Below are 24,125 nucleotides of genomic sequence, written 5' to 3'. Positions count from 1 at the left end.
CCCCCTTCCTCCTTTGCCTCTATTATTTCCCCCCCCCCCCCCAACAGCCCACGTTGCCTTTGCTCTAGGGCTGTAAGCACATTTAAAGGCACAGCCAAGAAAACGAAGGGCCTCTGTGAAGCCACTACCGCCACCACTTGCTTCCAGGTCCACATTACCCGCCAGTGATAGAGGCCAGTCTCTTTCCTCTCCTTCTTCTGGAGTACCACAGCAGCCACGAGAGGCAGCATTCGGGACGACAGGTGGCCCAGCATAGCCTGGCGGAACATGAGGCAGAGGCACCCTCGCGAGCGAGCTGCGGGGAAGGAAAGAAAAGGCGCCAAGTCCTCTGGCCCTAAAACGCTGGAGCTGGCAGCGGCGTCGAGTCCCGGAGATTGCTCCAACCTTGACTAGAGCGGAGGCGCGCTGGCGGGGGCGTGTCTTGGAGCACCTCGGCGTTAGTCGCTGCCTACCTGGCAAGGTTTCGTTCACAGTTTGAGAAGGAAGTAATAGCAGAATATAACGATTCCAAAGGAGACAGGACTGCAAAGGTCAGGGTTGGGTTTTTGTTGGCAAGTTTGTTCTGCCAGCCTTGGGACAAGTTACAACTGTTCCTGTGTTGCTGTTCCTGGAAGACAGCGGCCTCTCAAGGTAGCGCCCATTCACCAGTTCCTGTGACATTTTCTCACGCTGACAGAGCGTGGCAGGTGACCATACGTCATTTAAAAAAAATATTAGCTCATACTTGTGAGCTAATACAGTTAAGTGTTAAACTGTCATATGCTTCCCCCCCCCCAGCCCTAGTTAGAGAATTCCTCATACTCCCCCTTCCTTTCAACACAAACCTTGCCATTTCAAAACTTCCAGAACAGTCTGCAGTAAAGTATTACTTTAAAAAACTTCTGCTAGTCACCCGAGTAATTTGGATTAAAGATTATATCACAAAAGAAACTATTACAAGTAGATCTTTTAAATAACTGGGTTCTGACTTATGCTGGAATACACTCTGTCATTAAGGTGCCATTAGGCTGTTTTATTTTGATGCAAGGTATTTGAGACTTTTTAAAAAATCTAATGATTTCATGCACTCTTAGTATCTGGTAGGCTAATATTTTTACATGGTCTAGCAAATTGAACTCAAAAGTTTTCATATCTAAGCAAGTTGTATGATGAAACACCATGAACCCACAAACTACATTTCAACATATTCCCTTCAGCCCACATATGGGTTTGAGATCACACTGAAATCAGTTTGTACTGTGTTCACTTGACAGAGCACTCATTTTACTTTGGTCCTGTTTGAATTTAGCTGCCAGTTCAGGTAGGAAAATGCAGCCCCATACCTGTCTAACACGTAACACCAGTCTAAGGCTGTTTGAAATACAACAAACACAATTTAGTATCTCTGTGAAATCTATAAATCCCATATGGTGTTACATTTTTAACCAATACTTGATTTCTAAAACCAAAAACACTGTAACTTAGGCCTGCCTACAAGTTATACCTAACCTGGGACCCTTCACCCAATGCTTGAGGGCTTATTGTAGTCTGGGAGAAAAAGATAAGGCTATACAGAGCTTAACGGCTCATCATATCACATCCGAGCTTTGATAATAAAAACAGATTCAGAGTGAAATACTTTCTCTCAGAGGAGTCTCACTGAAACCACTCAAACTGTTTAGGAATAAGTGGTTTAAATTCCAGCCTGCATAAATGCAAAACCACCTGGAAATTTGGGAGGGAGGGTGGAGAGGACGTATAGCAATTAGAACACAGTAAATCATATTGGACCACCTCACATGTCTCTTGAGAAACCTGTATAAGGGCCAAGAAGCGACAGTTAGAACCGGATATGGAACAACTGATTGGTTTCGCATAGGAAAAGGAGTACGACAAGGATGTATATTGTCGCCTTGCTTATTTAATATATATGCAGAGTACATCATGCGAAATGCTGGCCTAGATGAATCACAAGCAGGAATTAAGATTGCGGGGGAAAAGATCAACAACCTCAGATATGCAGACGATACCACTCTGATGGCAGAAAGTGAAGAGGACCTCAAGAGCCTCTTGCTCAGGGTAAAAGAGGAGAGCGCAAAAGTGGGCTTGAAGCTCAACATCAAAAAAACTAAGATCATGGCATCCAGCCCCATGACTCCTTGGCAAATAGAAGGGGAAGTCGTGGTAGTGACAGACTTCACGTTCCTGGGATCCCAGATCACCGCAGACTGTGACAGCAGTCATGAAATTAAAAGACGCCTGCTCCTTGGGAGGAAAGCGATGGCGAACCTAAACAGCATGATAAAAAGTAGAGACATCACCCTGCCAACAAAAGTCCGCATGGTCAAAGCAATGGTATTCCCAGTAGTCATGTATGGCTGCGAGAGTTGGACTATAAGGAAGGCCGAGCGCAGAAGAATAGATTCTTTTGAACTATGGTGCTGGAGAAGACTCTTGAGAGTCCCTTGGACTGCAAGAAGAACAAATCAGTCAATCCTCAAAGAAATCAACCCTGACTGTTCCCTGGAAGGCCAGATAATGAAACTGAAGCTAAAATACTTTGGCCACCAAATGAGAAGGGAGCACTCACTGGAGAAGACCCTGATGCTGGGAAAGATTGAAGGTCAAAGAAGACGGGGACGGCAAAGGATGAGATGGTTAGACAGTGTCATCAATGCAACGAACATGAAGTTGAGCAAACTTCAGAGGATGGCGGAAGACCGGAAGGCCTGGAGGGAGCTGGTCCATGGGGTCGCAAAGAGTCGGACTCGACTGTGCGACTGAACAACAACAAAGCATATTGGGAAGATGTGATTATTTATGTGGAAAGAGTTGTGAAGCTAGCATCATAGTTTGAAGTTAAAGGTTCCCTTGCTCGAAAGCCAGTCGAATCCGACTCTAGGGTTGTGGTGCTCATCTCCGTTTCAAAGCCGAAGAGCCAGCGCTGTCCGAAGAAGTTTCCGTGGTCATGTGGCCGGCATGACTAAACACCAAGGCACACGGAACGCTGTTACCTTCCCACTAAAGTGGTACCTATTTATCTACTTGCAATTTCTTGCTTTCGAACTGCTAGGTTGGCAGAAGCTGGAACTAGAGACAGGAGCTCACTCCGTCATGCGGCACCCGGGTCTCGAACTGCTGAACTACTGACCTTCCACAGCCTGCAGTTCAGCGTCTTAACCACTTGAGCCACCGCAGCTTCGTAGTTTGAAGTTAGTGAGCGTTAAAAACACAATAGGTGTAATACATGGGCATCATTATAAGAGAATAATCTTCCTACAGCAATGATTCAAGGAATGCTGCAGCACTGGAAGTGCAAGTAACACTTGACTGCTGATGACAAGCGCACTAGGAATATGCTGCATGATGACACGACAGGAAGTGTCTCACTAGGAATTGCTAGTATCACCCCAGAGTTCACTAAAATGCTGCAATATAGTTGTAATGAACACATTGAGAAGCTGCAGAATACACTTCCTCACCAGTGAGTAACCACAAGCAGTTCTCTCACTTGTCTTTGGAGGGGGGACAAGTTTCACATAATGTGGTCTGCATACAGGTTGACATCTAATTTATATCTTTTACTTAAATACCACTAACAGACTTTTCACAAATTTGGAAATTGCTAAATTAGACACAATGTATTGTCAAATACCTAGAGAAGTTTTAATTAGAAAACATTGGCTTTAAAAGTGAAAACCATGAAAACTAGATTTACAAATTGTGTGGAAAAAATTAATATGTGCATTCCTTGTATTCTTAAATGGACCTTTGACAATTTTGTGTCACTCAAGTTCTGGCAACAAAAGAAATCCTTTTTGACAAAACTCAGAGTGGCCAGTTTACTTCTTCCTTAATCTAATAACTTATTTAGAAAATCTGATGCCACATCTCCAGACCTGCTTGAGAAACATTTCACAGCTTTCAAAGACTTCAGATATGCCTTAACTTTGTCCTCTGTTTCATCACCTCAGCATGCTAATTGCCCTCAATCAATATGCAGTCCCACTGAACCATACCCATCCATAGTAATGAACAGAGGATGCTATGATCACATACAGGAATTGCCTAAGGGAGAAAGCAGGTTACTCAGTTGTGTGTCAAGACTTCAGATGAATTGCATGAGACATAACTGGTTTTTGAAGGTTACGTAGAAACAATGTTGTAGTTGAGAACCTGGGCCTCATCTTTTGGAACTACATTGTCAGTGCACTTAATCTTATCTACACAATCAATCTCAAATTGTAATTGATGTTTTAGTATAAAGTAGTACCAACACACACACCCATTATTTTGAAAATAAAATTTTAAGAATAAAAATACTTTTTTTAAAAAAGCCAAAAGCAGCACTAACATGGTGATTTCTCAAATCTTCATAATTTATTGCTTTAAATAAACCTGGTATACAGTTAATGTCCCAGATACTGTGCAGGACTATCAGCAGGCAATTACAGCACAAGCCACATCTCTGCAAAAAGTATGTAACTGAAGTGAACTGAGGCACATAGAAGCTTCACTGTGGAAGAGAAAAGTACATTTGAAAAGCTTCAAATGCAGCACAGAATTTTATTGGCAGCAGATAGACTCAATTGTGTACTGTTAGGGTCAGAATGGGCTGCAGATGATTGAGTTTATACAATAGCTTCCATTTGTTGTCAGTTACATATGCCTAAATCTCCAAGACTCCAAACCCCTCAAATCTGTAGTACATAGCAAAGGTATCTTAATAAATGCACAAACAAAATCCAGTGGCGTTATGTGTTCTCTTCTTCAAACAGAAAAAATAGAATAACAAAAAACTTCACAAGAACAAATCCCGAACCTGAAGACTTACTGCCCAAAATGCTGTAGATGTGACCTTGAGGATATACTTTAATGGAAATGTCATGGAGAAAACCAGCGAAGCAACTGCTACAGAAGGCCAAGCTGCTTTAGAGAAGATTCAGTATGTATTACCATTTATCCTTGTGCTTCAACAAATTGGCTAGAAACTCAGAGAAATCCAGTCACCATACAAGAAGGTTTTACTGTACCTTAATTTCCTCAGTCTACTTGTCAGGATTTTTTGGCAAAACCTGGAAATGAACTCTATATGCCCAACTTGCTAAATGATTACAAGTATTAATTTAAAAACCCCACAGCTGGACTGGGATGTTGAGGAAAATTCCCCATACAGCTATTCTGAACCAACTGCTCTCTCCATGAATTGCTGCTCTGAACACTTCTGCATTCTTGTGAACACATATATACATGTATGTTCTCTTCACATATTAATTTTTGCAGAAAAAAATGTTACAACAAAAATGCTACAGCGTTTAAGGGCATGTGCAAACCAAAATTTTCCATTAGTAATGCGATTCAGGTACAGAAAGTCACAGAAAGCACAAGTCTGAATGGGGTATAATGTGCTGGAGACTGAATAAAAAGCATTTACAAGCAATGGTAACTCCAAAGTCTTGACTAAATACTTAAGCGGTAAGACACACACACCCCTATTTTTCCAAGTGAGGATGTTAAACAGACTGTTTTTAATTTTTGGTACAAGTGCAGATGCCTGTTCCCTGTCCCATGAAACAATCATTGTGACTTTTTATTAATTAGTAACAGGAATGACTGTACACAGTGCAAATAGTTTGTATTTACATACTTCTCAAGAGCAAACTGAAAAGGGAAAATACGTGTTTGCCAGTTTCTATCACACCGTATGAGACTAGAACCGCTTGGAACTTTTTATATCAGTGATAACCATTCTGGGTACAAATGGTAACAATTCTGTGGCTCATATCGACTTATTTCTAACAAAAGGGAGAAGGAAATCCAGGAATAGTCATTCTAGAAGCACCAGCTGATAGAAGTAAATCTCAATAGAAAGCTGATTAAATGATGACAAAAGGTGTTTTTTCCCCCTATGATTGGAATGTGGAATCCAACACAAAACATCTCCCATCCATCATCATCATTTGACTATCCTTGGTTGATATTTGAGACTTGTCTAAAGATTACTACTGCAAGATCTGGAGTGCAATGGCTACTCATTGCTGTTTTCATCCTTCCTCATGCAAAAGTGCAGAGGTTATCCTACAGTGAGTATACTGAAAAATAGGTACTAAGCCAATATTGGCAAAGTACAAGTAGAGTCATCTGATGGAGCCACTTTGAGCTTAAGCTGTTTGAAAGCAACAGGGCTCAGAAGTTTAGAGATGCCTTTGCTTGTTTGATCGCCTCCTCTCTCCTTCCACATAAGCATCATAGCTACTGCCGTTCATGTTATATAGGTCAATCCTTTCAGGTGTCTGCTGTACCGACTTCTTTGGAACAGAAATAATGCACAACTACTCCATTGGGATAGTGGGCAAAGGCACTATGGAAAGAAGAAAGTCACTGTATCAGTTCAAGTACAGTTATGATTTTCACACATACATTTGATTTTCACACACACATACATTTTTCTACAAAGAACAAAACTTTAGAAGAGCAAAGATCTAGTATATCTTAACCTCAGGGAAGCACTGATTTTATGTTAGCATCAAAACCTCTCTGCTACTGTTTTTAAAGTTTTGTTGATATCTTGTTTTCGTTGTGGTGCTGTGCTCTACAGTTGTATATATTTGCTCTCGTATAAGCAATTTATAGAGTATTTGGATTTTAAAAATAGCTCCAAAAGCCATCTATGTTGGCACTAAAAAAATTGGAAGTCACATTATGATCAGGACAGAATGTAGGACTAAGCACATATAATCCCAAACTGCTCACTCTCCGGTCAGCTGCATCTCTACAATAAGATCACACAACGAATTTGATAGATTCTGAAACTGCCTCAGGAGCCAAACTGGTTCCAACTCCATTCCAATGTTCTTCTATAGAAATCTCTGCAAAAAAGCAGGTTGAATAGAAATATCTATGTTACAGGCTTATTTACTTTAGGGATGCTGACTAATCTCACAACCCAGCATTGTTTACTCAAAAAAATCCTGTTTTGCTTCTGTCTTGTGTGACTACAACTCTCAATTCTTGCACCATTTTCTGTTTCCTTGCAACACATTTTTACAGCTATATTTACACAATTACACAATTTTTACCTTTTTTGTCAATGGGTGTATAAACAGTGCATAATATAAATGGTACACAGTGGGAGAAAAGAAACAGACCCAGTCAGGGACAAGAGAAATGAAAGTAAATGAAATGGAAAGGGTCACAAAGACAATACATAAAAACAAACATATTTTTATGACCCTATTTCACATACCTATTTCCAATCTTTTTTTTACATACACTGCAAACTTTTTCCTCTGTGATTATACATTTTACTTGCTGGTGTACGATCCGTTCCTCCTGTATCTATAAAAAACATAAGAACAATGAGCCCAGGATAGCAAACGCACACAAGGCAGCTAAAATGTCACATATTGTAGGTTAATATTCTTTTCGATTACCCATGATCTCTCGTATCTGGAGGCAATGCCTCAAAATATACCAAGTATTTGTTTTAAATCTCCCCCTTGATAAACATGAATAAAAAAGATGAATACATACTCTCAAGAATTCAGCATGGAGAAGGTTCTTAAGTACTTGACTGAATCGCTTCTTCTGTGCATTTTCTTCAAGGACCTTTTCCAGGAAGATTCGGATCTCACTAATTTGAGTGTTGGCTGGGAGGAGGTTTATTGCCTACAGATACACAAATAGAAAACATGATACTGGCACTAAAGTGTTTCCTAAAATTGTTTCCAATAGTCCTACTGCTCCTCTGGACTTGATTTTTGCACTTCTGCAGTATGTCTTAAGTAGAGAAAAAGCCTCCTGCAAAGTTTTTCACTTACAGACTAATGTTACATGCTAGAAACACTGCTTGTGGGAGGACAAGGACTATTTCATGTACAGAAGTTTGTTTCCTCATGCAGAAGCATTACAACCTGTGTACCACTCACATCACCATTCTAAAAATATCCTTACTTTGGTAGTGTCCAGCTTGCTGTGATGAAGTTCCAAAACTTGCAATGCAGCCTGGAGATTAGCTTGAGGTTCCAAAAGTTCCATCTTGATTGGTCCTAAGCAATGGACACTAGGCGGTGAGAGGTACATTCGGAGCAGAGACAAGTACACCTGTATGAAACAAAACAAACCACTGAAGATAATCTTTGTAATATAATGGAATGGTTCTAAAGGGTGCTTTTATAAAGGGAATAGGATTGTAGTCTATTCCAATGTTTACTACATATATTATCTTGCTCATATTACACTGTCTTCTACCTTTGTAATCCTTACTCTGCACTGTCTATGGTATGTCACATCTTATACTGTTTTTGGTTGCAGAATTAGAAAGCAATGCAATCTTAGTCCTATTGCATTGTTCATTGAACATTTTATGCTGACCCCATTTATTTTACATTTTGTAATCTGCCTTCAATCTCTGTGAAAAAGGAGGCTACAAAGTAAAGTAAATTTAATTAATAAAATGCCTTGACATTGAGCATGCCAGTCCACAACTGAGGGAAGCCCATTTAACCTCACAGCAGTAATTGTCTACTGAAGAACTTTTGTTCATGCTCAAATGCAAGGGTGGTCACATAGCATTTGTATATCATAATCTAGATGTGCTAGATTAAATCGTCAGTATACAGTCTAGGACTTCTGATATGCCTCTGAACTCCTAATGCAGGGGAGTAAAAGCTGTGGTGCAGGGGCCAGAACCATCCACCACCACCACCACCCAGGTTTTAATCCGCCCCGTGGCTCTCTTCTCCTCTCCCACCCGCTCCCCTGCCTGTCCTCACCTTTCCAAACTCAGGCTTGAGCTGACACTAAGCACAGGAAGCAGAGGGCAGGGCTGCCAAACTTCCCAGCTCTTCTTCGCTGGCTTCTCCTCCAGCCAGAAGCTCCTCTGGGCTCCACTGAAATACACTGCAACACACAAAAAAAAAATGCAAAGAAAATGTGGAATGGATTTTCCATTCCCAGAATAGCCTATCTGGGCCCAGAGACCTTAATGGAAAATCCATTCCACATTTTCTTTGCAACTTTTTTTGTGCTGCAATGTATTTCAATGGAGCCCATGCAAGTCAATTGATATTCTTTGCTCCCATTATCTCCAAGCCTCTCCCATTGTTTCCAATGGGCAATCCTTTCATTCCTTTTAGCACGTCCCCCCAAAATTACTATCTCAAACCACCCTATAAAAAAACCTGAGACCCCGGAGAGCCTGGGGGGGGGGGGAGCTTGCAATGCCCAGTCATTTGATATTTTCCTAGGCTCAGAACATTTTATAGTTTTAGTTTATATTTTTAGTTTCTGCTATGAACCTTGTGCTTTTTCTTAATGTTTTATTTAAAAAACTGCACTGTCAAATCCCACTATTCCCACACCTTTTCATTTTAGGCAGGTATCTTTTAAGGGGGGGGGGGTTGGGAGGGGTCAGTTATCAAAGACTGTTAAATAAAGGCCCCGGTCACACGGGCAGGAAACTGCAGAGGAGAAGCGTGGCTGTTTGCCCTGGGGCAAACTACTGCGCAGTTACGCGATCAGACCTCCTGTGGAGGTATTGTGGAGGTCCCGTGGAGGTTCCATGGCAAGGGAGAGGTGCCGATCACAGGACAAGCCGGCGCGCAACGAAGAAGTGCGCGCCGCGGCAAACTGTTTTTTATTTTTGTGTACATGACAAATGCGCATGTTCCGTTGGGTGCGCATGCGCATCCACAGAGACTTGGACAAAAAAACCCACCTTATTTGCAAGGAGACATGGGCGGGCGCCGGATGCCACCGGAAACGCGATCAGACCCCCGCCCTTGCCCCGCAGTTTCCGGAAACTAGTACCTCCAAGGTACTAGTTTTTTGCCACGCAGTTTCGGCTGGAAGCCTCGGTTGAGCCACGGGAGTGCTACGCTTCCCAGATGTACTGGTGAGATCGTGCCCGGAAACTCCGCCTGTTTTCCGTCTCACTTGTGTGGCTTCTGTTACGTGTGACCGCAGCCAAAATATCGCAAGAGTGTTACTGTATTTTAAGGTTAAATACAAAAAGTTTATATCTACGCCACCAGGCTACATTTTATGACACACATGGCCCGGCCCAGCAAAGTCCCATTCACGTCAGATCCAGTCCTCTAACAAATGAGTGTGATAACCTTGTTTAGAATCTGGTGCCAAAAGCATCTTTGTTTCAGTTAGAAGCTCTAAATCACCATTGTAGTGGTAGTCTGTAAGGACTGTAGCTCTGGACTGAAGTCTAAATCAAACTTATTACAGATTTAGACTGAAATCCTGAAAACATTTATCCTGGGAGTAAGCCCTCATAACAAATGAGTTTGACACCCATGTCCTAATGATTTCTACTAACTTCAGTAGACAGAGATGGTCCATACCTGTAAAAAGAACGAGCTAATAGACTGGTTACATCCCCAGTGGAAGAAGTGAAGCCATTTCAAGCAGTATATGCATCACAGGACCTTACTGCTTGGCCAAATGAGTGGAATTAATGAAACTGTAGCTTTTAAATTACAACACTCCCAAGATTTAAAAGCTTTAGTAGCAATTTGTCTTTGTAGCACCAACAATTCTGGGGGGGTGAAACCCTACCTACCTACCAAGATCTCCTGGCTACTGCATCCTAAAAACCTGCTTTTATAAGAATGTGTTTATACATGAAAACTTTGTTTTCCACTATCTTTTCCTGCCTGCCTTTAATGCAACCGCTTAATTTGGCACAAAATGTATTCTCCAGTATGCTAATTAATGAAAAAAATTAGTATTCCAGTAGCTATGCTAGCCCTTATATTTTTCATCATTGAAATTTTGCTCCCTTGGTGTTCTAGAACAACGTTTTACGTCAGTCTGTACATTCATAAATAAAAACTGAACCAGGACACATATTCAGCCATGCTTGTAAAGCACTGTTGAAAGTTGAATCCACCAAGCATATCCTTCAGGATGGATTATACAGAAATTATGGGTAATTTGACAGAGCAGCAAAAATTGTAAAAACATGCTAATGCATGTAGGTAGGAAAAAATATATTGCTGTGTCTACAAAGTAGTTTATATAACAGAAGCTACATAATAATCTTGGCATGTTTCTAAGGTACTTATAAAACCCAAACTTGTAAACTCATTTGTTTATAATATAAGGTCTTCTTTGGTTTGAACCGCATTAATACAATTTGTTAACATTCGCAGGGAGGGAGGGGTAAAAAATGCAAAAACTAAAATAAATAAAAACTGGACAACTAAGAAAAATGTATTTTGTAAAATTTGCAGCATTAATTTAAAGATGATTGAAAATAAAATACTCACATCTTTGCTGCCATCTTTGCTTCTGTCATAGTGTTTGTGACAGTAACTGAAACAGTATCAACAGAAAATTCATAGTGGTCGAAACCTATCAACAGGGTTACTTGCCCAGACATATTAGCTAACAATTACCAGAGAATACTAAACAGCATTTAAATGTATTTTTCATTTAGCAAAATGAAAGCTCAAATGTGGCAACGGATGACCATACATCAAATACATAACACTTTCAAGATAAATTTGTTTTAAAAGGTATCTTTACCTATTTCAGGAAATCATCTATCTGTATATCAATCATCAATGTACTTGCTAATTCCTATTTACTTTTTTAGTTATTGACAAAACTACTTTAGTTCTGTCCTCTCTCTCCTCTCTAATTACAATGATCTAATATAGGTTTTTACTGTAAAACAAGTGAAGAAATCATAAGATTACCATTAAAGTGGTCTTCAGTAAGCCAAATGAAAAAAGAATGTTTTGCTGGCAACTCCTAAACAACTCTCCAGCATAAATCTGAGAAACTAATCAGTATAGCAGGCACCTGCTTGAGTTCCCATATCTCGCTACAAGCTAATGCAACATTTAAACTATGGTAATGTCAGCCGACAGGAAGCTAAGGTAAGGTGAAAACTCCAGACTGCATACATACATACATGTTGATGTTAGTTGATGTTAGTTGGGGGTACCTATAGTAGGGTAATTATTACAATTGATTAAGGTCTAAATGTGGGAGCAATTGAAGGGATGAACAGAGACTTAAAATCTTGATAGATTAGAGCAATGGAATGAATTGTATGGGATTAATCAACTGATTGCTAGGGACTAATTATCCTATGAGTTGTTTTTGTGTGTAACTTGATATCTAACAAATTGGGTGGTTGGAACTTATAGTTAGAGCTATATGGTAAATTGGGATGTTATCACTGGCCTTTATTTTTTTACTGATGAGTGCATGAGAGTGATTTCTGCACCAAATTGTTAGACCATTAGAATTAATTAATGTTAGGATAAATTAGGCTTGTTTGAGTTTATCTAGGACAACTATTACTACAGAGAGAACTGCTACAGAACCCCTACATTCCCACCTACCAAACAGCCTATTAGTGGTCTGTGGCTTAGCGAAGACCATTACTGCCAATGGCTGGCCAAGGGATACCAGTGCTCCTGGGGAGGGGAAAGTAAAGCGGTGGGACTAGGCATAAAGGGAAGGGAAGGGGATGGAGAAACAGAAAGGCTCGGTACCCTTCCAGCCTACGTCCCATCCCAAAGGTAGTTGGCAGTGGGGCTTGGACTAACAACCCCTCTCCGACATTGGTGTTGTGTAACGCCAGGTCCATAAATAATAAGACCATGGTCTTCCGTGACTTCCTGCTGGAACAGGATATGGACCTGGCGTTCATGACCGAGACCTGAGTGCGAGATGGGGAGACAGTAGCTCTCTCCCAGTTAGCTCCTCCTGGGTTCTTGGTCGTTCACCGATCACAGACCAAGGGGGAAGTGGCTCCGTTCATTCGGGAGGCTTACTCCTTCAGGGCGCTCCCGCCGCCAAAGATCAGGGGTATCGAGTGTGCTGGCCTGGTGTGGGAGGCTGGGGAGAGTTTGGCAATTTGGCTGGTGTACCGACCACCTCACACTCCAGCCGATAGCCTGCCGTCCCTGATGGAGGCCGTATCAGGCTGGGAACACCCTAGACTGATAGTCCTGGGTGATTTCAATGTCCATGCTGATGACGCGACCTCCACTCAGGCAATGGACCTGGTGTCGTCCGTGGCGGCACTGGGACTCTACCAATATGTAACGACCCCCACTCATCAAGCCGGGCATAAATTAAATTAATAAAATAAAAATAAAATAAATACATACATACACATACACACACACCACCCAAACAGATAAGAAACACTGATCAAAGTAGATCAAAACAACAACATACTTTTCAGCCATTTTGGTATCCTTCAGGATGTGCACATATATAAAGAGTGCCTGTTCATGATTTCCCATCCGTCCCAGCAGCAATGCACGTTCTTCTAGAAGGCCTGAGGGCAGGAGTACAAAATAGCAGTTACTGAACTCAATTGCAACATCAACTGATAAAAATGGTCTATGAGACCAAGTTGTGAAAATTACTGAAAAATAAGAAATAAACTAATCAGCAGAGAGTGAAGAGAAATACTTACCTTACATTACAGGCACAGACTCAACAGTAAACTCTGACTATTCTAGAGGTCATTGGCAGCCACATCTGTTTATTCTACTGTATACCATTTTTCAGTTACACAGAATCATAGAGTTGGAAGGGACTGCCAGGGTCATCTAGTCCAACCCCCTGCATAATGCAGAAAATTCACAAATACCTCCCCACCACGCACACCCAAGTGACCCCTGCTCCATGCCCAGAAAAAGGGGAAAAACCACTAGGATCCCTGGCTAAACTGTCCTAAAGAAAAATTGCTTCCTGACACCAAAGTGGCAACCGGTATTTCCCTGGGCGTATAAGAAAGGACCACAAGAACTAAGCACTGATGCAACCCTTCCTGCCCTCCTTCTCATGATCTGCCTAAGTTCACAGAATCAGCATTGCTGACAGATGACCATATAACCTCTGCTTTAAAACCTCCAAAGAAGGAGAGCCCACCACCTTCCGAGGAAGCCTGTTCCACTGAGGAACCGCACTGTCAGGAAGTTCTTTCTAATGTTTAGCCGAATCCTAGCACAAAGAAGAACAAGCATGAGCTGCCATCTCTGCAGGAAGACAGAATGGGAACACTCTCCCCAAACCTAACTGCCGCAGACATTTTTGAGCTTGCAGAAGCAAAAGATACAAGGACTTTTTAAATTCTAACAAGAACTCAACTGGCTGGTCTCTCAAAGCAGATTATGTAATAGATGGTTCCCTTCTGCTCCCATTCTCTTCAATGGCAGTTCCTGCGGCAGTTTCCAGCTGGATTTGTTTATTTAGAACATTTGTATCCACCCTCCAACCAAGGAGTGGCCTGCACAGCTCTCCTCTCCTCCAGTTTATCCTCACAGGCCTGTGAGGAAGGCCAGGGCACAAAGGTCACTCAGAAAACTATCATGGCAAAGTAAAGATCATTGTTCTCCTTGCCTCCATTTTACCCTCACAAGAACCCTGTGAGGTGGGTTAGACTGAGTATGTGACTGGCCCAAGGTCACCCAGCAAGCTCAACATAGAAGCATTTTGTATGTTTATCTTAACATAAAACAAAGCTATCATCTTCTGTAGACTACAGGAGGCAATTACAAAGAGCTGTTACAGACAGCAGCAGGTCTTTTGTCACAGGCCAGCAGAGACACAAACGAGAATCCTTTCATTAATTACACATGAGAATCCGTTTGCATTCACTGAAATAAACACAGCTGACTGACACCCAGCATGAAAGGACTTCAACATTATTCAACCACTTCTTACCATCAAAGGGAAAGTCACTGATAAGCTGCTCGGCATCATAGCAACTGGAAGTCTCAAGAAAGAAAAGAAGTTTTTGCCGATACTCTCCTAGTTCTCCTTCCTCCTCTCCAGCTGGCACTGGTGTTTTATCTGCAAGGCAAGAAGAACTGCATCTGTTAATAATAACAGAATACAAGCAACACAGTAAAATTAAATTCTCTATAAAGCCCCATTCCCATTAGATGTTATGATAAAGGATCATTTCTCTGTCTGATGTTAATGACAACAAGGCATTTCTGAATATCTCATATAAAAAGCCCTTTTATTTTTAAAAATGACAACACAGATGGAGAAACAAAATGTGTCGCATAGAACTAGTGGCCTGGAATCTACAGAACCACCCTTCCTGAAATATGCTTTGTCTACAACCTCCTTTTTACATAGTTTGGATAGAGGTCCGTTGTATTTTTGTAAATTGAAGTAGACCATGAATTACCTGGAGGAAAAGAGGTGAGATACTCTTTCATTAAGTCTTGCACTTTCTCACAGTAAAGCTGAATTAGGCAGTTGTGGAATTCTGAACCAGCCTCTTCCCAGATATGGATTATATGTTCCTGTGAATACATGTACATATCTGATGTATGGAAGTTGATTGTAGAAGACTCTCCTCCTTCCACCAAAATTTCAAAAATGTGATCAAAACAAACCATTTCACTTCCATCCCTTCATTTAAGCTAGAAACTCCCCCCAAAATAATGATTAAAAGCACCTCATAGACTACCCACTGATATATTACAGATTTATTGTTTTTAAATTTATGAATACAATTCATTTATCTTCAGAAATCTATCTGATGTAACCCTCTAGAGGTTTGATATGCAAGAGCTACTAATCAGAACAAACCATTTTGCTGCAATCTATGTTCTTACCAAGTAAGGAATAGCCAAACTTTTAAAATTCTCCCGCAGGAAGTTAAGAACCCTTTCACGTGGGAGGGCTTCCACCTCAGGTAGATCTTCTGTAAATATCTGCCAGACAAAAGTTGAAGTCATAGGTTTATACATGGCACAGCCACAGTGAAAGGTTTTCATTCACAAGCCCATGCAAGTAGCCCCCTGAACAATCTGCAGACAGCATACTATACAGCAGAACACAGTTGCAATCCTGTAAAAATACATTTCAAAATGTTTTGAACAGGTGATCTAGGTGATTTTTATTTTTAACTGTTCGGGCCTTACAGACCACACAACCCACCAGTACACTTTTTTAAGCCCATCAGCAAGACTCCCCTGTAAATTTGCCCAGATTACTGCTTTCAACAAACTCTGCTGGTACTTCTGCTCTTTCTACATGGTGTGAAGAAGCAGCATTACCTAGCTAGAGATGTTGCTACATCACACAAAGTGAGCAGGGTTTCAGGAACTGAGAAATTTAGCCAGTCCCTGGCCTATATGTATCTGGCCCAAAGTAAAATCATAAGCAGTTACATCGTTCCTAAACCCACTGACTTCACTGAATTTAGAAGAGTAGGTTCTGTTTAGGATTACACGCTTAATGAGCAAAATTTGCTACTATTTTATCTACACTCACTTTTAGCTAGTGATCACAGTCACATATTAAGGTGGCATATTATTAATGTAAGACACTTACTAAAGTGTTCACTGATAATACCTAGCACTTAAAATATGCCTTCATGTTCTTGTGGTTTTTTTTAAAAAATCCTCCTGAAGCCAACAAAGACCCAGCATCTACAAGCTGTGAAGCTTTTCTACATCATCAGTCTTTTCATGAGGAAAGCACAACGTAAGGCCAGAAATTCCTAGTGGTGATCCTTTTCTCCTTTCTACTCCCCCTCATCCCCAGTAGTAAGTTGTTCTCTAGACCTCAAAATAAAACGCCCTATGGCACTACAAAGCTAATAGAAGCTGTTGTGAGCCAGAGCTGTTAACATGGCTATCCTCTCTGGAACTTCACCAGCAGTCACCTAAGCAGCAAATAATGGAGATTTGATGCCGCCTGTGCCAATTTCATCTTCTCAAGGCAGAATTACTTGGCTAGTTTACTATTTTGGAGCTCAAAAGAACTCTTCAATTTGATTAATCTAATCTAAAAATACGGCAAACAAGGACAAGCAAAACAGGCTTTTGAGAAGAAAGGAAAAGCTCACAGCAAGCATCAAATACTGTTGTGAAACTTGCTACATGCATAATGGAGGTGTGTAACCCAATGTTAAGGATATCTTTCAATCAAGCTGATGAGGGAAACCCTCATGATAGGCCCAATGTTTCACTCAACCCATTCTGCAGATCTGTAATATGGCTATATGAAGTACAGTAGCTTGGGGGGGGGGATATATGTGGCAGTGGGGTGGAAATTGCCCCAGCTGTAATAAAAGCTACTGCACATGAATGGCTTGTCATGTGGGAACAGTTGCCAATTTAAAGTGGATTCCATTTTGGGGTCGTAACATTTACTTCATTTATACCACACTTCTCATCAAGGAGGACCCAAAGCAGCTTACATCATTCTCCCCTCCTCAATTTTATCCTCAATAACACCCCTCTGAAGCAGGTTAAGCAGAGTGTGTGTGACTGGCCCAAAGTCACCAAGCAATCTTCCACAACGAAGTGAGAACTGAAACCCAGATCTCCCAGATCCTAGTCCAGTGATGGTGAACCTTTTAGAGACCGAGTGCCCAAACTGCGACCCAAAACCCACCTATTTATCGCAAGGTGCCAACACGGCAATTTAACCTGAATACTGAGGTTTTACTTTCGAAAAAACAACTCGTACATTAACTTAAGATGATCCAAACAAAGTAAGGAAAGCAATCCCAAAGGCTTCCATTTACTTAAAATTATTTGGCAGAGAATTCGACATTTTAATGATGGTCTGGGCCTGGCTGGGGCGATGGCACGTGTGCCCACAGAGAGGGCTCTGAGTGCCACCTCTGGCACCCGTGCCATAAGTTCGCCACCACTGTGGACCTAGTCCAACAATGTAACCACCACACCTTCAGTGTGTTCATTCGTCACACAGATCGAGAGTTGATTACGAGTTGACCAAGACAAAATACTACCACTGCCTACTTACGTGCATTTACTTTGCTTTCAGAATAGCAAATGGGCTCTTTACCTTCTTTTATTTTCAAATATTAGCAAGTGTACTTACTTTCAATCCATCCTCAGGGAAATCTCTAAGCACCCAAACAGAATAGGCAAATATTAAGTTCAAGTTCTCTGAGCCTGGAACAAGAAACAAAGCAGATGGCAACTTAAAGAACCACTTTTCAAGGACATGGCCTATGAATGTAGCAAGGTGCACGTGACAACTTGCACATCTCTATATATATCCCGTACAGACTGACTGGAATTTGGCTGGATATGCTGCAGAATGTATTAAAAATGCTCCATTGAGTTGGGCCTGGAAACATGTAGCCAAGGGGCCAGTTTTAATTCAAGACCCTAAAAGATCCAGAGCACCTTAGAAAATGCCTTCTGCCATAAAAGCATCATCTCCTTATTGAGGGCATTTCATGAGATCTGACATTCGAAGGAGGAGGCAAAGGAAGGGAGATCAGTGGCTTAAGAAGGCAGGGTCTTCAATGCAACATGCATTGATCCACCAGAGAATGTCTGCGAACAGAGGAGGTAGTGATTTTTGCCAATTCCTCCCTCCCACTCCCTCCTTCATGCTGCTGAGAGCATTCTGGGTGGCAGCAGCAGAAGGGTAGGAAAGAGATTCACACTTTTGGGATGGAATGCCTTCCATTTAGGAGAGATTTTCTGCAGAATCCTCGGGAATTTCTGCATGCACTCCCAAGGATGCCTTGCCAGGCCTTTCAGAATTTTTGTAACCAAATGAAAAGTTGTTTGTTTTACTTATGCTCAGGTTGGGCTGATGACTGGTATCTGCTGTTTTAGTCAACGAAGTAAAAACCAGATCTAGATTCTAATTTTATGAAAACAATTAACCTGTTTTTGTGAGCTATCTTGAAGGACTTTTGTTTGGCTGAAAAGTGGAAATAAAATTTAGAAGTTACATTCTTTAACTGCACTCACCCAAATGTTGCAAGTACTGCACTGTCCTCTCATGACCCTTCAAAGGTGAGTTAGCTTTCTTTGACTGATCCACTAGTACCTGCAAAGCTTTAGCAAAACAGAAGAAATTACAATGGAGATCATCTCTTAAGTTAAGCAGCCTCCTGGCAAGACTAATATTCCTTAACACAAAACAAAAATGTTTGCCACCAGCACAAATTAGAGGCAATCAGTTTTCATCTGCACTGAAACATAATCCATTAAATAAGGAATGGCTGCATTAAATTTAAAAGTTTCCTATGGGATGCCATGAAGACCGATAAAGAACTGAAGGATGCCCCTCAAAGTATCACACACACCCCACCCTACCTCCATAGCAGCTCTAGATCTTTACACCTAAATTTTGTCATTAACATTGTTTCTGTGATGCAGCAAAAGCTCATGTGGGGGAACAGGGGAATCTTTTCTGCCAATTCCCTTTTTATGCTGCAGCACTCCACCACCTACATCCCATGCAAGTAAAGGGCACCCTGAACTTCAGGAGCACAGGAGGCTGCAAGGCAAAGATCACTTCTGTGAACTTGTACCATTTGCTAAAGTCTTGGACACAAACCACCGCCACCCACCATTTACCTTTGTCATGCAGACCTTTCTTTTCATACAGTATGATCAGTTCACTGTATTTGTGAGCTTTCTTGAGCACAAGCTCACTTTCTTCAATGTGGCAGTGGTTGTTCTCCAGGCGCAAGAGTGGTGCCACTAGGGCTACATTGGTCTGCCAGTAGAGAAGGGTAATTTAAGGAAATCAAAAACAGTTTATCATGAACCCAAAAGGTACCAAACTGCAAATCAAGGAAAGGAAGATATTTATGCTAAGAGGTACTAATTAACAAGGACATTTAATATAAAATCATTTAATAAGCATCTCACACAAAGGGCTATACATTTAGTAAGGAACTGATCAAAGCTTGCCATTAATTTCTTTCCAATACTTCGAAGAGAGGTACCCAAGATTTTCAAATACGTTTCTCCTGCTGGTTTGTTTATTTATTTTTTATTTAAATGCAGCACCTCTCCCTTCTTTAGTCAACTTTTTATCTGGAACACCCAAGAACCAATCCACTGGCTCTCAACTCTGATCCAGTCTCAGTGTTTAACCAAAAATCATTAAAACAATTAATGATTAAACAAAAAACAGAGCTGAACAATAAAATGGCAGTGTCAAAACAACCAATCATCAAGATTCAACATAAACAAATACGAATTTACCCTACACTGGGATGGAGCCAACCAGTTTTTATGCTGTTAAAAAGGGAGGGAGGGTCCGACAACTTGCCAATCATGCAATTAAAAACCAAGCAAAATCTAGGCTGCTAATCTGGTAAATGTCTTTTGCCAGTTACTGACTGGCTACTCATTGCTAACTAGGTGAGCTAAGCAGCAATTACCGCCATATGCACAGCAGAAATGTGCAATGGCACATTGTGGAAACATTACTGCAGCTGCCTCTGTTCCACCTCTTTAGTATTAGGTGCCCCGCAGTTGCAGGGCACTTGGAGAAGATCAAGCAGGGAACCCAGACATGCCTGCCTCTCCCCTGAGCCTCTCCGCTTTTGCAGAGAGACTCGGGGAGGGGGGGGGGGTTAAATCTGAGCATTTCCAGCTCTCTCCTCCCTCCCTCCCTCCCACTCCTCTCTCCCTATTTGCTTTCTTTCTCCTTCCTTCCCATCTCTCTCTCTCTCTCTCTCTCTCTCTCTCTCTCTCCCTCTCTCTCTCTCTCGCCCTCTCTCGCCTTCTGACGTACTTCCAGTGATGTCAGGGGGTGCAGCATATGCAAATAACTTATGCTAATGAGTTATGCTAATGAGCTCTTGCACCTCTTTTTCTATGAAATGACCCCTGCTTTAAGCTATAGGAAAACCAGCTTGGGAGATAGGATAAGTTAAAAATTAATTACTATAGTGAAATAATAGTTACCTAGTGAATTAAAAAAGAAAATTGTTGTTGTAAAAATTAATAAAGAGATGAGCAGGAGGTCAAAGCACTGTGGGAAACCATATATTAGGGAGGGGAAAAGGGAGGTGGGTAGGGTATGAAAGGGACAAATGTAAAAAATTTAATGTTGATTATGAATGTTTATATCCTAAATAAAAAATTGACAAAAAAAGCTATAAGAAAACTATGGAATCCACATCCAGAAACTGCACTGTGGTGCTATCTACTACTGCCTGTGCTGATCTCCTGACCACTGAGATATGGGCAGTTAAAATTTATAAAATAAACTGCAAAGTATAGGTGTCTATTTTCAATTGAAATTGACAGAGTTTTGTGGCATCTTAAAGACTAACAATATTTTTTCCAGCATAAACCTTTTGTGAGATAGAGCCCACTTCTGAAGCATCTGACAAAGTGTACTATAGTCCATGAAAACGTATGCTGGTATAAAATTTTGTTAATTCCTAAAGGTGCCAGAAGACTCCTGCCTATTCTTGCTGCAACAGACTGACACCACTCTGGAATTATCTGGCACCACTCTGGAATTAAAATGAAATCTAAAGGAACTGTGAATGAGCCTGGCTTCCTCCTGGCATAGAGGGGACCAAAAATGCATAAAACTAGTAGAAAGCTGGGCTCCTTTCCTCCCTCTCTCACCCCACCCCCATCATACTTCATGGTGCTTGTCTGCTTTTTAATTATTATTATTATTTTAAAATGTTGCATATAAGTATTTACCTGTTCATTAATTGACTTATTAATTAAAAAGGAAACTTTTACGCGCACATGCTCTGGAGATGTGTGGAGAGGAAGTTAACAGTTTCATGTTGACACCATGACAAAGAAATATACATTTGGATTAACCACAAAGACAACCCTTCTAGACAACCTCACTGTTCAGACCTCCATCTTAGTCTCTAAACTCACAGAAGGCCTTAAACGCAACTGAATTTTTTGATGCTATTCCTAATGCCTGACATGCAACAGCAGCCCATCTATCAGAAGCAGAGGACTCACATGAAGATAGCATTTCAACAGGGTTGTGTCAATGATCTGCAGCAGTTTCTTCTTGGATTTGATGGTGGGGATGCCATCCATAAGGGGAGAAGTACTGGACTGATGATCTGAGTCATTCAATTTCTTCACCAACTGACTTCTTTTCTGAAGAAATTAAGAGACAAAATCAAGAGGAGTAAATGCTAAACCTCTCCTATATAGATCAAGAAGGGGGGCGGGTGCTACTGCAGCCTTGTTACTCAAAGGCATTTGCTTATTCACTCCTCATTCTCCTGGCCTTCTCATTTCTTTATATTAGTTTGTCAGCCTTGCCCACTCATTTCCCCTTTTATTATCACTTCCTACTGTCAGATTCAGATTATCAACTCCTTAGGGGAAGTGATTTGTCTTTTGCGCTGTACAAACAGCAGCAGCAAACTAGCAAACAGATGAGGTAACAACCAAGATAGAGATTTCTTTTAAAAAGCATGTCAGTTATTTATGTGACTACTCTGACACCTCATCATATCAAAGCTCACCACATATATTAGCTCACCTAACATGTGTAAAAAAAGTCCAGGAGACAGTAAGATACAGCTTATTACTGGCCTATGACATGTCATTCACACAAATAGCCACCACCGAGAGCAGGATGTCCACTATAAGTGTTGAATTCTTACTTGAGTTAAGTAGTCTATAAGTGCCAAATGTGCTTTCTCCAGTTCTGCCGGAGACAGAACAGGCACAGGATTGGGATACTGGAGCTGTTTCTTGTAATCACTAGGCAACAGTTCAGGATAAAGACCCATCACATGGGTGGGATCTAAACAAAACACACAACTGTTAACCCAATACTTGCAGAACTGCAAAAACATGACCAGTTTTGACACTGTCCAATCTGCAAGGCTTTCTAAACATATACCATGAATATAAACACTTCTAAGTCTACAGATGTGTGTGCAGAAGCCCAATACAAGCACGATTCCAATTACAAAACAGTAAGTATCATGCAATGCTCTACTGACTAAACTTATGCTTCACAGAAAGTCATTAATTTCTCTCTTGTAATAATTCGTTATGATTGTAAAAAACAGGTTGGTTACCTGTAACTGATGATCTTCGAGTGGTTATCTATGCATTCACACCTATGGGTTAGATGCCTGCGCCGGCTCCGGACTGGGAAACTTCTATCAAGCTCGAGAGGATTCGGAGCCCAGCCTCCGAGCACGCGCAGCAACTCCAACTGCGCATGCTCGGAGGGCGGGGCCCCAGTATCCTGCCAGTTCCTTCTGACCGCTGCCAACCCCAACCGAAAAAGAGTAAAGTCAAAGCTGACAGCAGTGGGGAAGGAGGGTGGGTGGTGTGAATGCATAGATGACTACTCGAAGATCATCAGTTACAGTTAAGCAACCTGTTTATCTTGTTCGTGGTCTCTATGCATCACACCTATGGGAGATTAGCAAGCTGAAGCTTACCTGGAGGAGGGAGCTGGCAGCACCTCAAGGAAGCACAGACTGCAGGATCGAACGGCTGAGAATCGAGCGGTGATGCAAGCATACATCCACAGCATAGTGTTTGATGAATGTGTTCGGAGTCGCCCAGGAGGCTGCTTGGCAGATGTCCTGAAGGGGCACACCCCTGAGTAATGCCATGGAGGTCGATATCACCCGAGTAGAGTGGGCCCTTGGCCAGACAGGTAGCGGCCTCTTGTCTAAGAGGTAACAGAACCTAATAGTCTCTGAAATCCATTTGGACAGTCTCTGAGACAATATTCTCTGGCCCAATGAATGCACAGAATAGGACAGGCACAAATGAGGGTCCTTCCGAGAACCGTGCATTCTATCCAAATAGAATAGATCCAGAGTGTGCCACAAGCACTCTACATCTGATGTGGGGTTCGGATAGAAATCTGGTAATATAACCTGCCTATGTAAGTGGAACCCTGACACCACCTTAGGTAGAAAGGAAATGTCTGGTGTCAAGGCCACACCGGTAGGAAAGTCAGGTATGGGGTGTCATGTCGAAATGCTATGAGGTCACTCACCCGACACGCTGAAGTAATTGCTACCAGAAAGGCTGTCTTCCAGGACAAATATTTCAGCTCACAAGTGGCCATGGGCTCGAAGGGCTTGCCCGTGAACCTGCGCAACACCGTAGGCAGGTCCCAGGCCTGAACCGGCTTTTTAAGTGTGGGGTACAGGTGCAGCAGTCCTTTTAAAAAACGCTTGGAGTCTGGGTGGGCAAAACCCGAAGTATTGTCTATTCTTCCACGAAACACCAAAATGGCCGTGAGGTAGACTCTTAGTGACGAGTGACTCAGTCCAGTCTTCGCTAGGGAGAGGATGAAGTCGAAGATACGGGGGAGTCCAACTGCGGTAGGGCCACCCTCAATCAGATGTAGAAAGTTGAGAAACTTGGCCCACTTGT

At 41.7% G+C, this 24,125-nt stretch overlaps 2 protein-coding genes across 2 annotated transcripts in view; both read right to left on the bottom strand.

The window, feature by feature from the left end:
* PLA2G4F (phospholipase A2 group IVF) overlaps positions 1 to 582 on the bottom strand; it is a 56,836-nt gene extending 56,254 nt beyond the window's left edge. The window contains exon 1 of the mRNA XM_015408609.1: positions 159 to 582. Within this exon, the coding sequence (XP_015264095.1) occupies positions 159 to 269 (111 nt within the window). The 5' untranslated portion in view covers positions 270 to 582. The remainder of the gene's footprint in view (positions 1 to 158) is intronic.
* Positions 583 to 4,382: 3,800 nt separating this feature from the next.
* Positions 4,383 to 24,125, bottom strand: part of VPS39 (VPS39 HOPS complex subunit) — a 43,065-nt gene continuing 23,322 nt past the window's right edge. Inside the window, exons 13-26 of the mRNA XM_015408613.1 lie at positions 22,379 to 22,521; positions 21,720 to 21,863; positions 19,341 to 19,482; positions 18,729 to 18,815; positions 17,839 to 17,912; positions 15,597 to 15,695; positions 15,164 to 15,281; positions 14,689 to 14,817; positions 13,192 to 13,294; positions 11,262 to 11,307; positions 7,933 to 8,082; positions 7,513 to 7,647; positions 7,226 to 7,317; positions 4,383 to 6,340 (exon numbers count right to left, since the gene is read on the bottom strand). Of these exons, the coding sequence (XP_015264099.1) occupies positions 6,265 to 6,340; positions 7,226 to 7,317; positions 7,513 to 7,647; positions 7,933 to 8,082; positions 11,262 to 11,307; positions 13,192 to 13,294; positions 14,689 to 14,817; positions 15,164 to 15,281; positions 15,597 to 15,695; positions 17,839 to 17,912; positions 18,729 to 18,815; positions 19,341 to 19,482; positions 21,720 to 21,863; positions 22,379 to 22,521 (1,538 nt within the window). The 3' untranslated portion in view covers positions 4,383 to 6,264. The remainder of the gene's footprint in view (positions 6,341 to 7,225; positions 7,318 to 7,512; positions 7,648 to 7,932; positions 8,083 to 11,261; positions 11,308 to 13,191; positions 13,295 to 14,688; positions 14,818 to 15,163; positions 15,282 to 15,596; positions 15,696 to 17,838; positions 17,913 to 18,728; positions 18,816 to 19,340; positions 19,483 to 21,719; positions 21,864 to 22,378; positions 22,522 to 24,125) is intronic.

This window comes from Gekko japonicus, unplaced genomic scaffold, assembly GCF_001447785.1.
Source record: "Gekko japonicus isolate JY-2015 unplaced genomic scaffold, Gekko_japonicus_V1.1 scaffold1710, whole genome shotgun sequence".
Taxonomy (NCBI): Eukaryota; Metazoa; Chordata; class Lepidosauria; order Squamata; family Gekkonidae; genus Gekko; species Gekko japonicus.
Note: the sequence above shows the minus strand (reverse complement) of the source record. Positions and strands in the feature narration are given on the sequence as shown.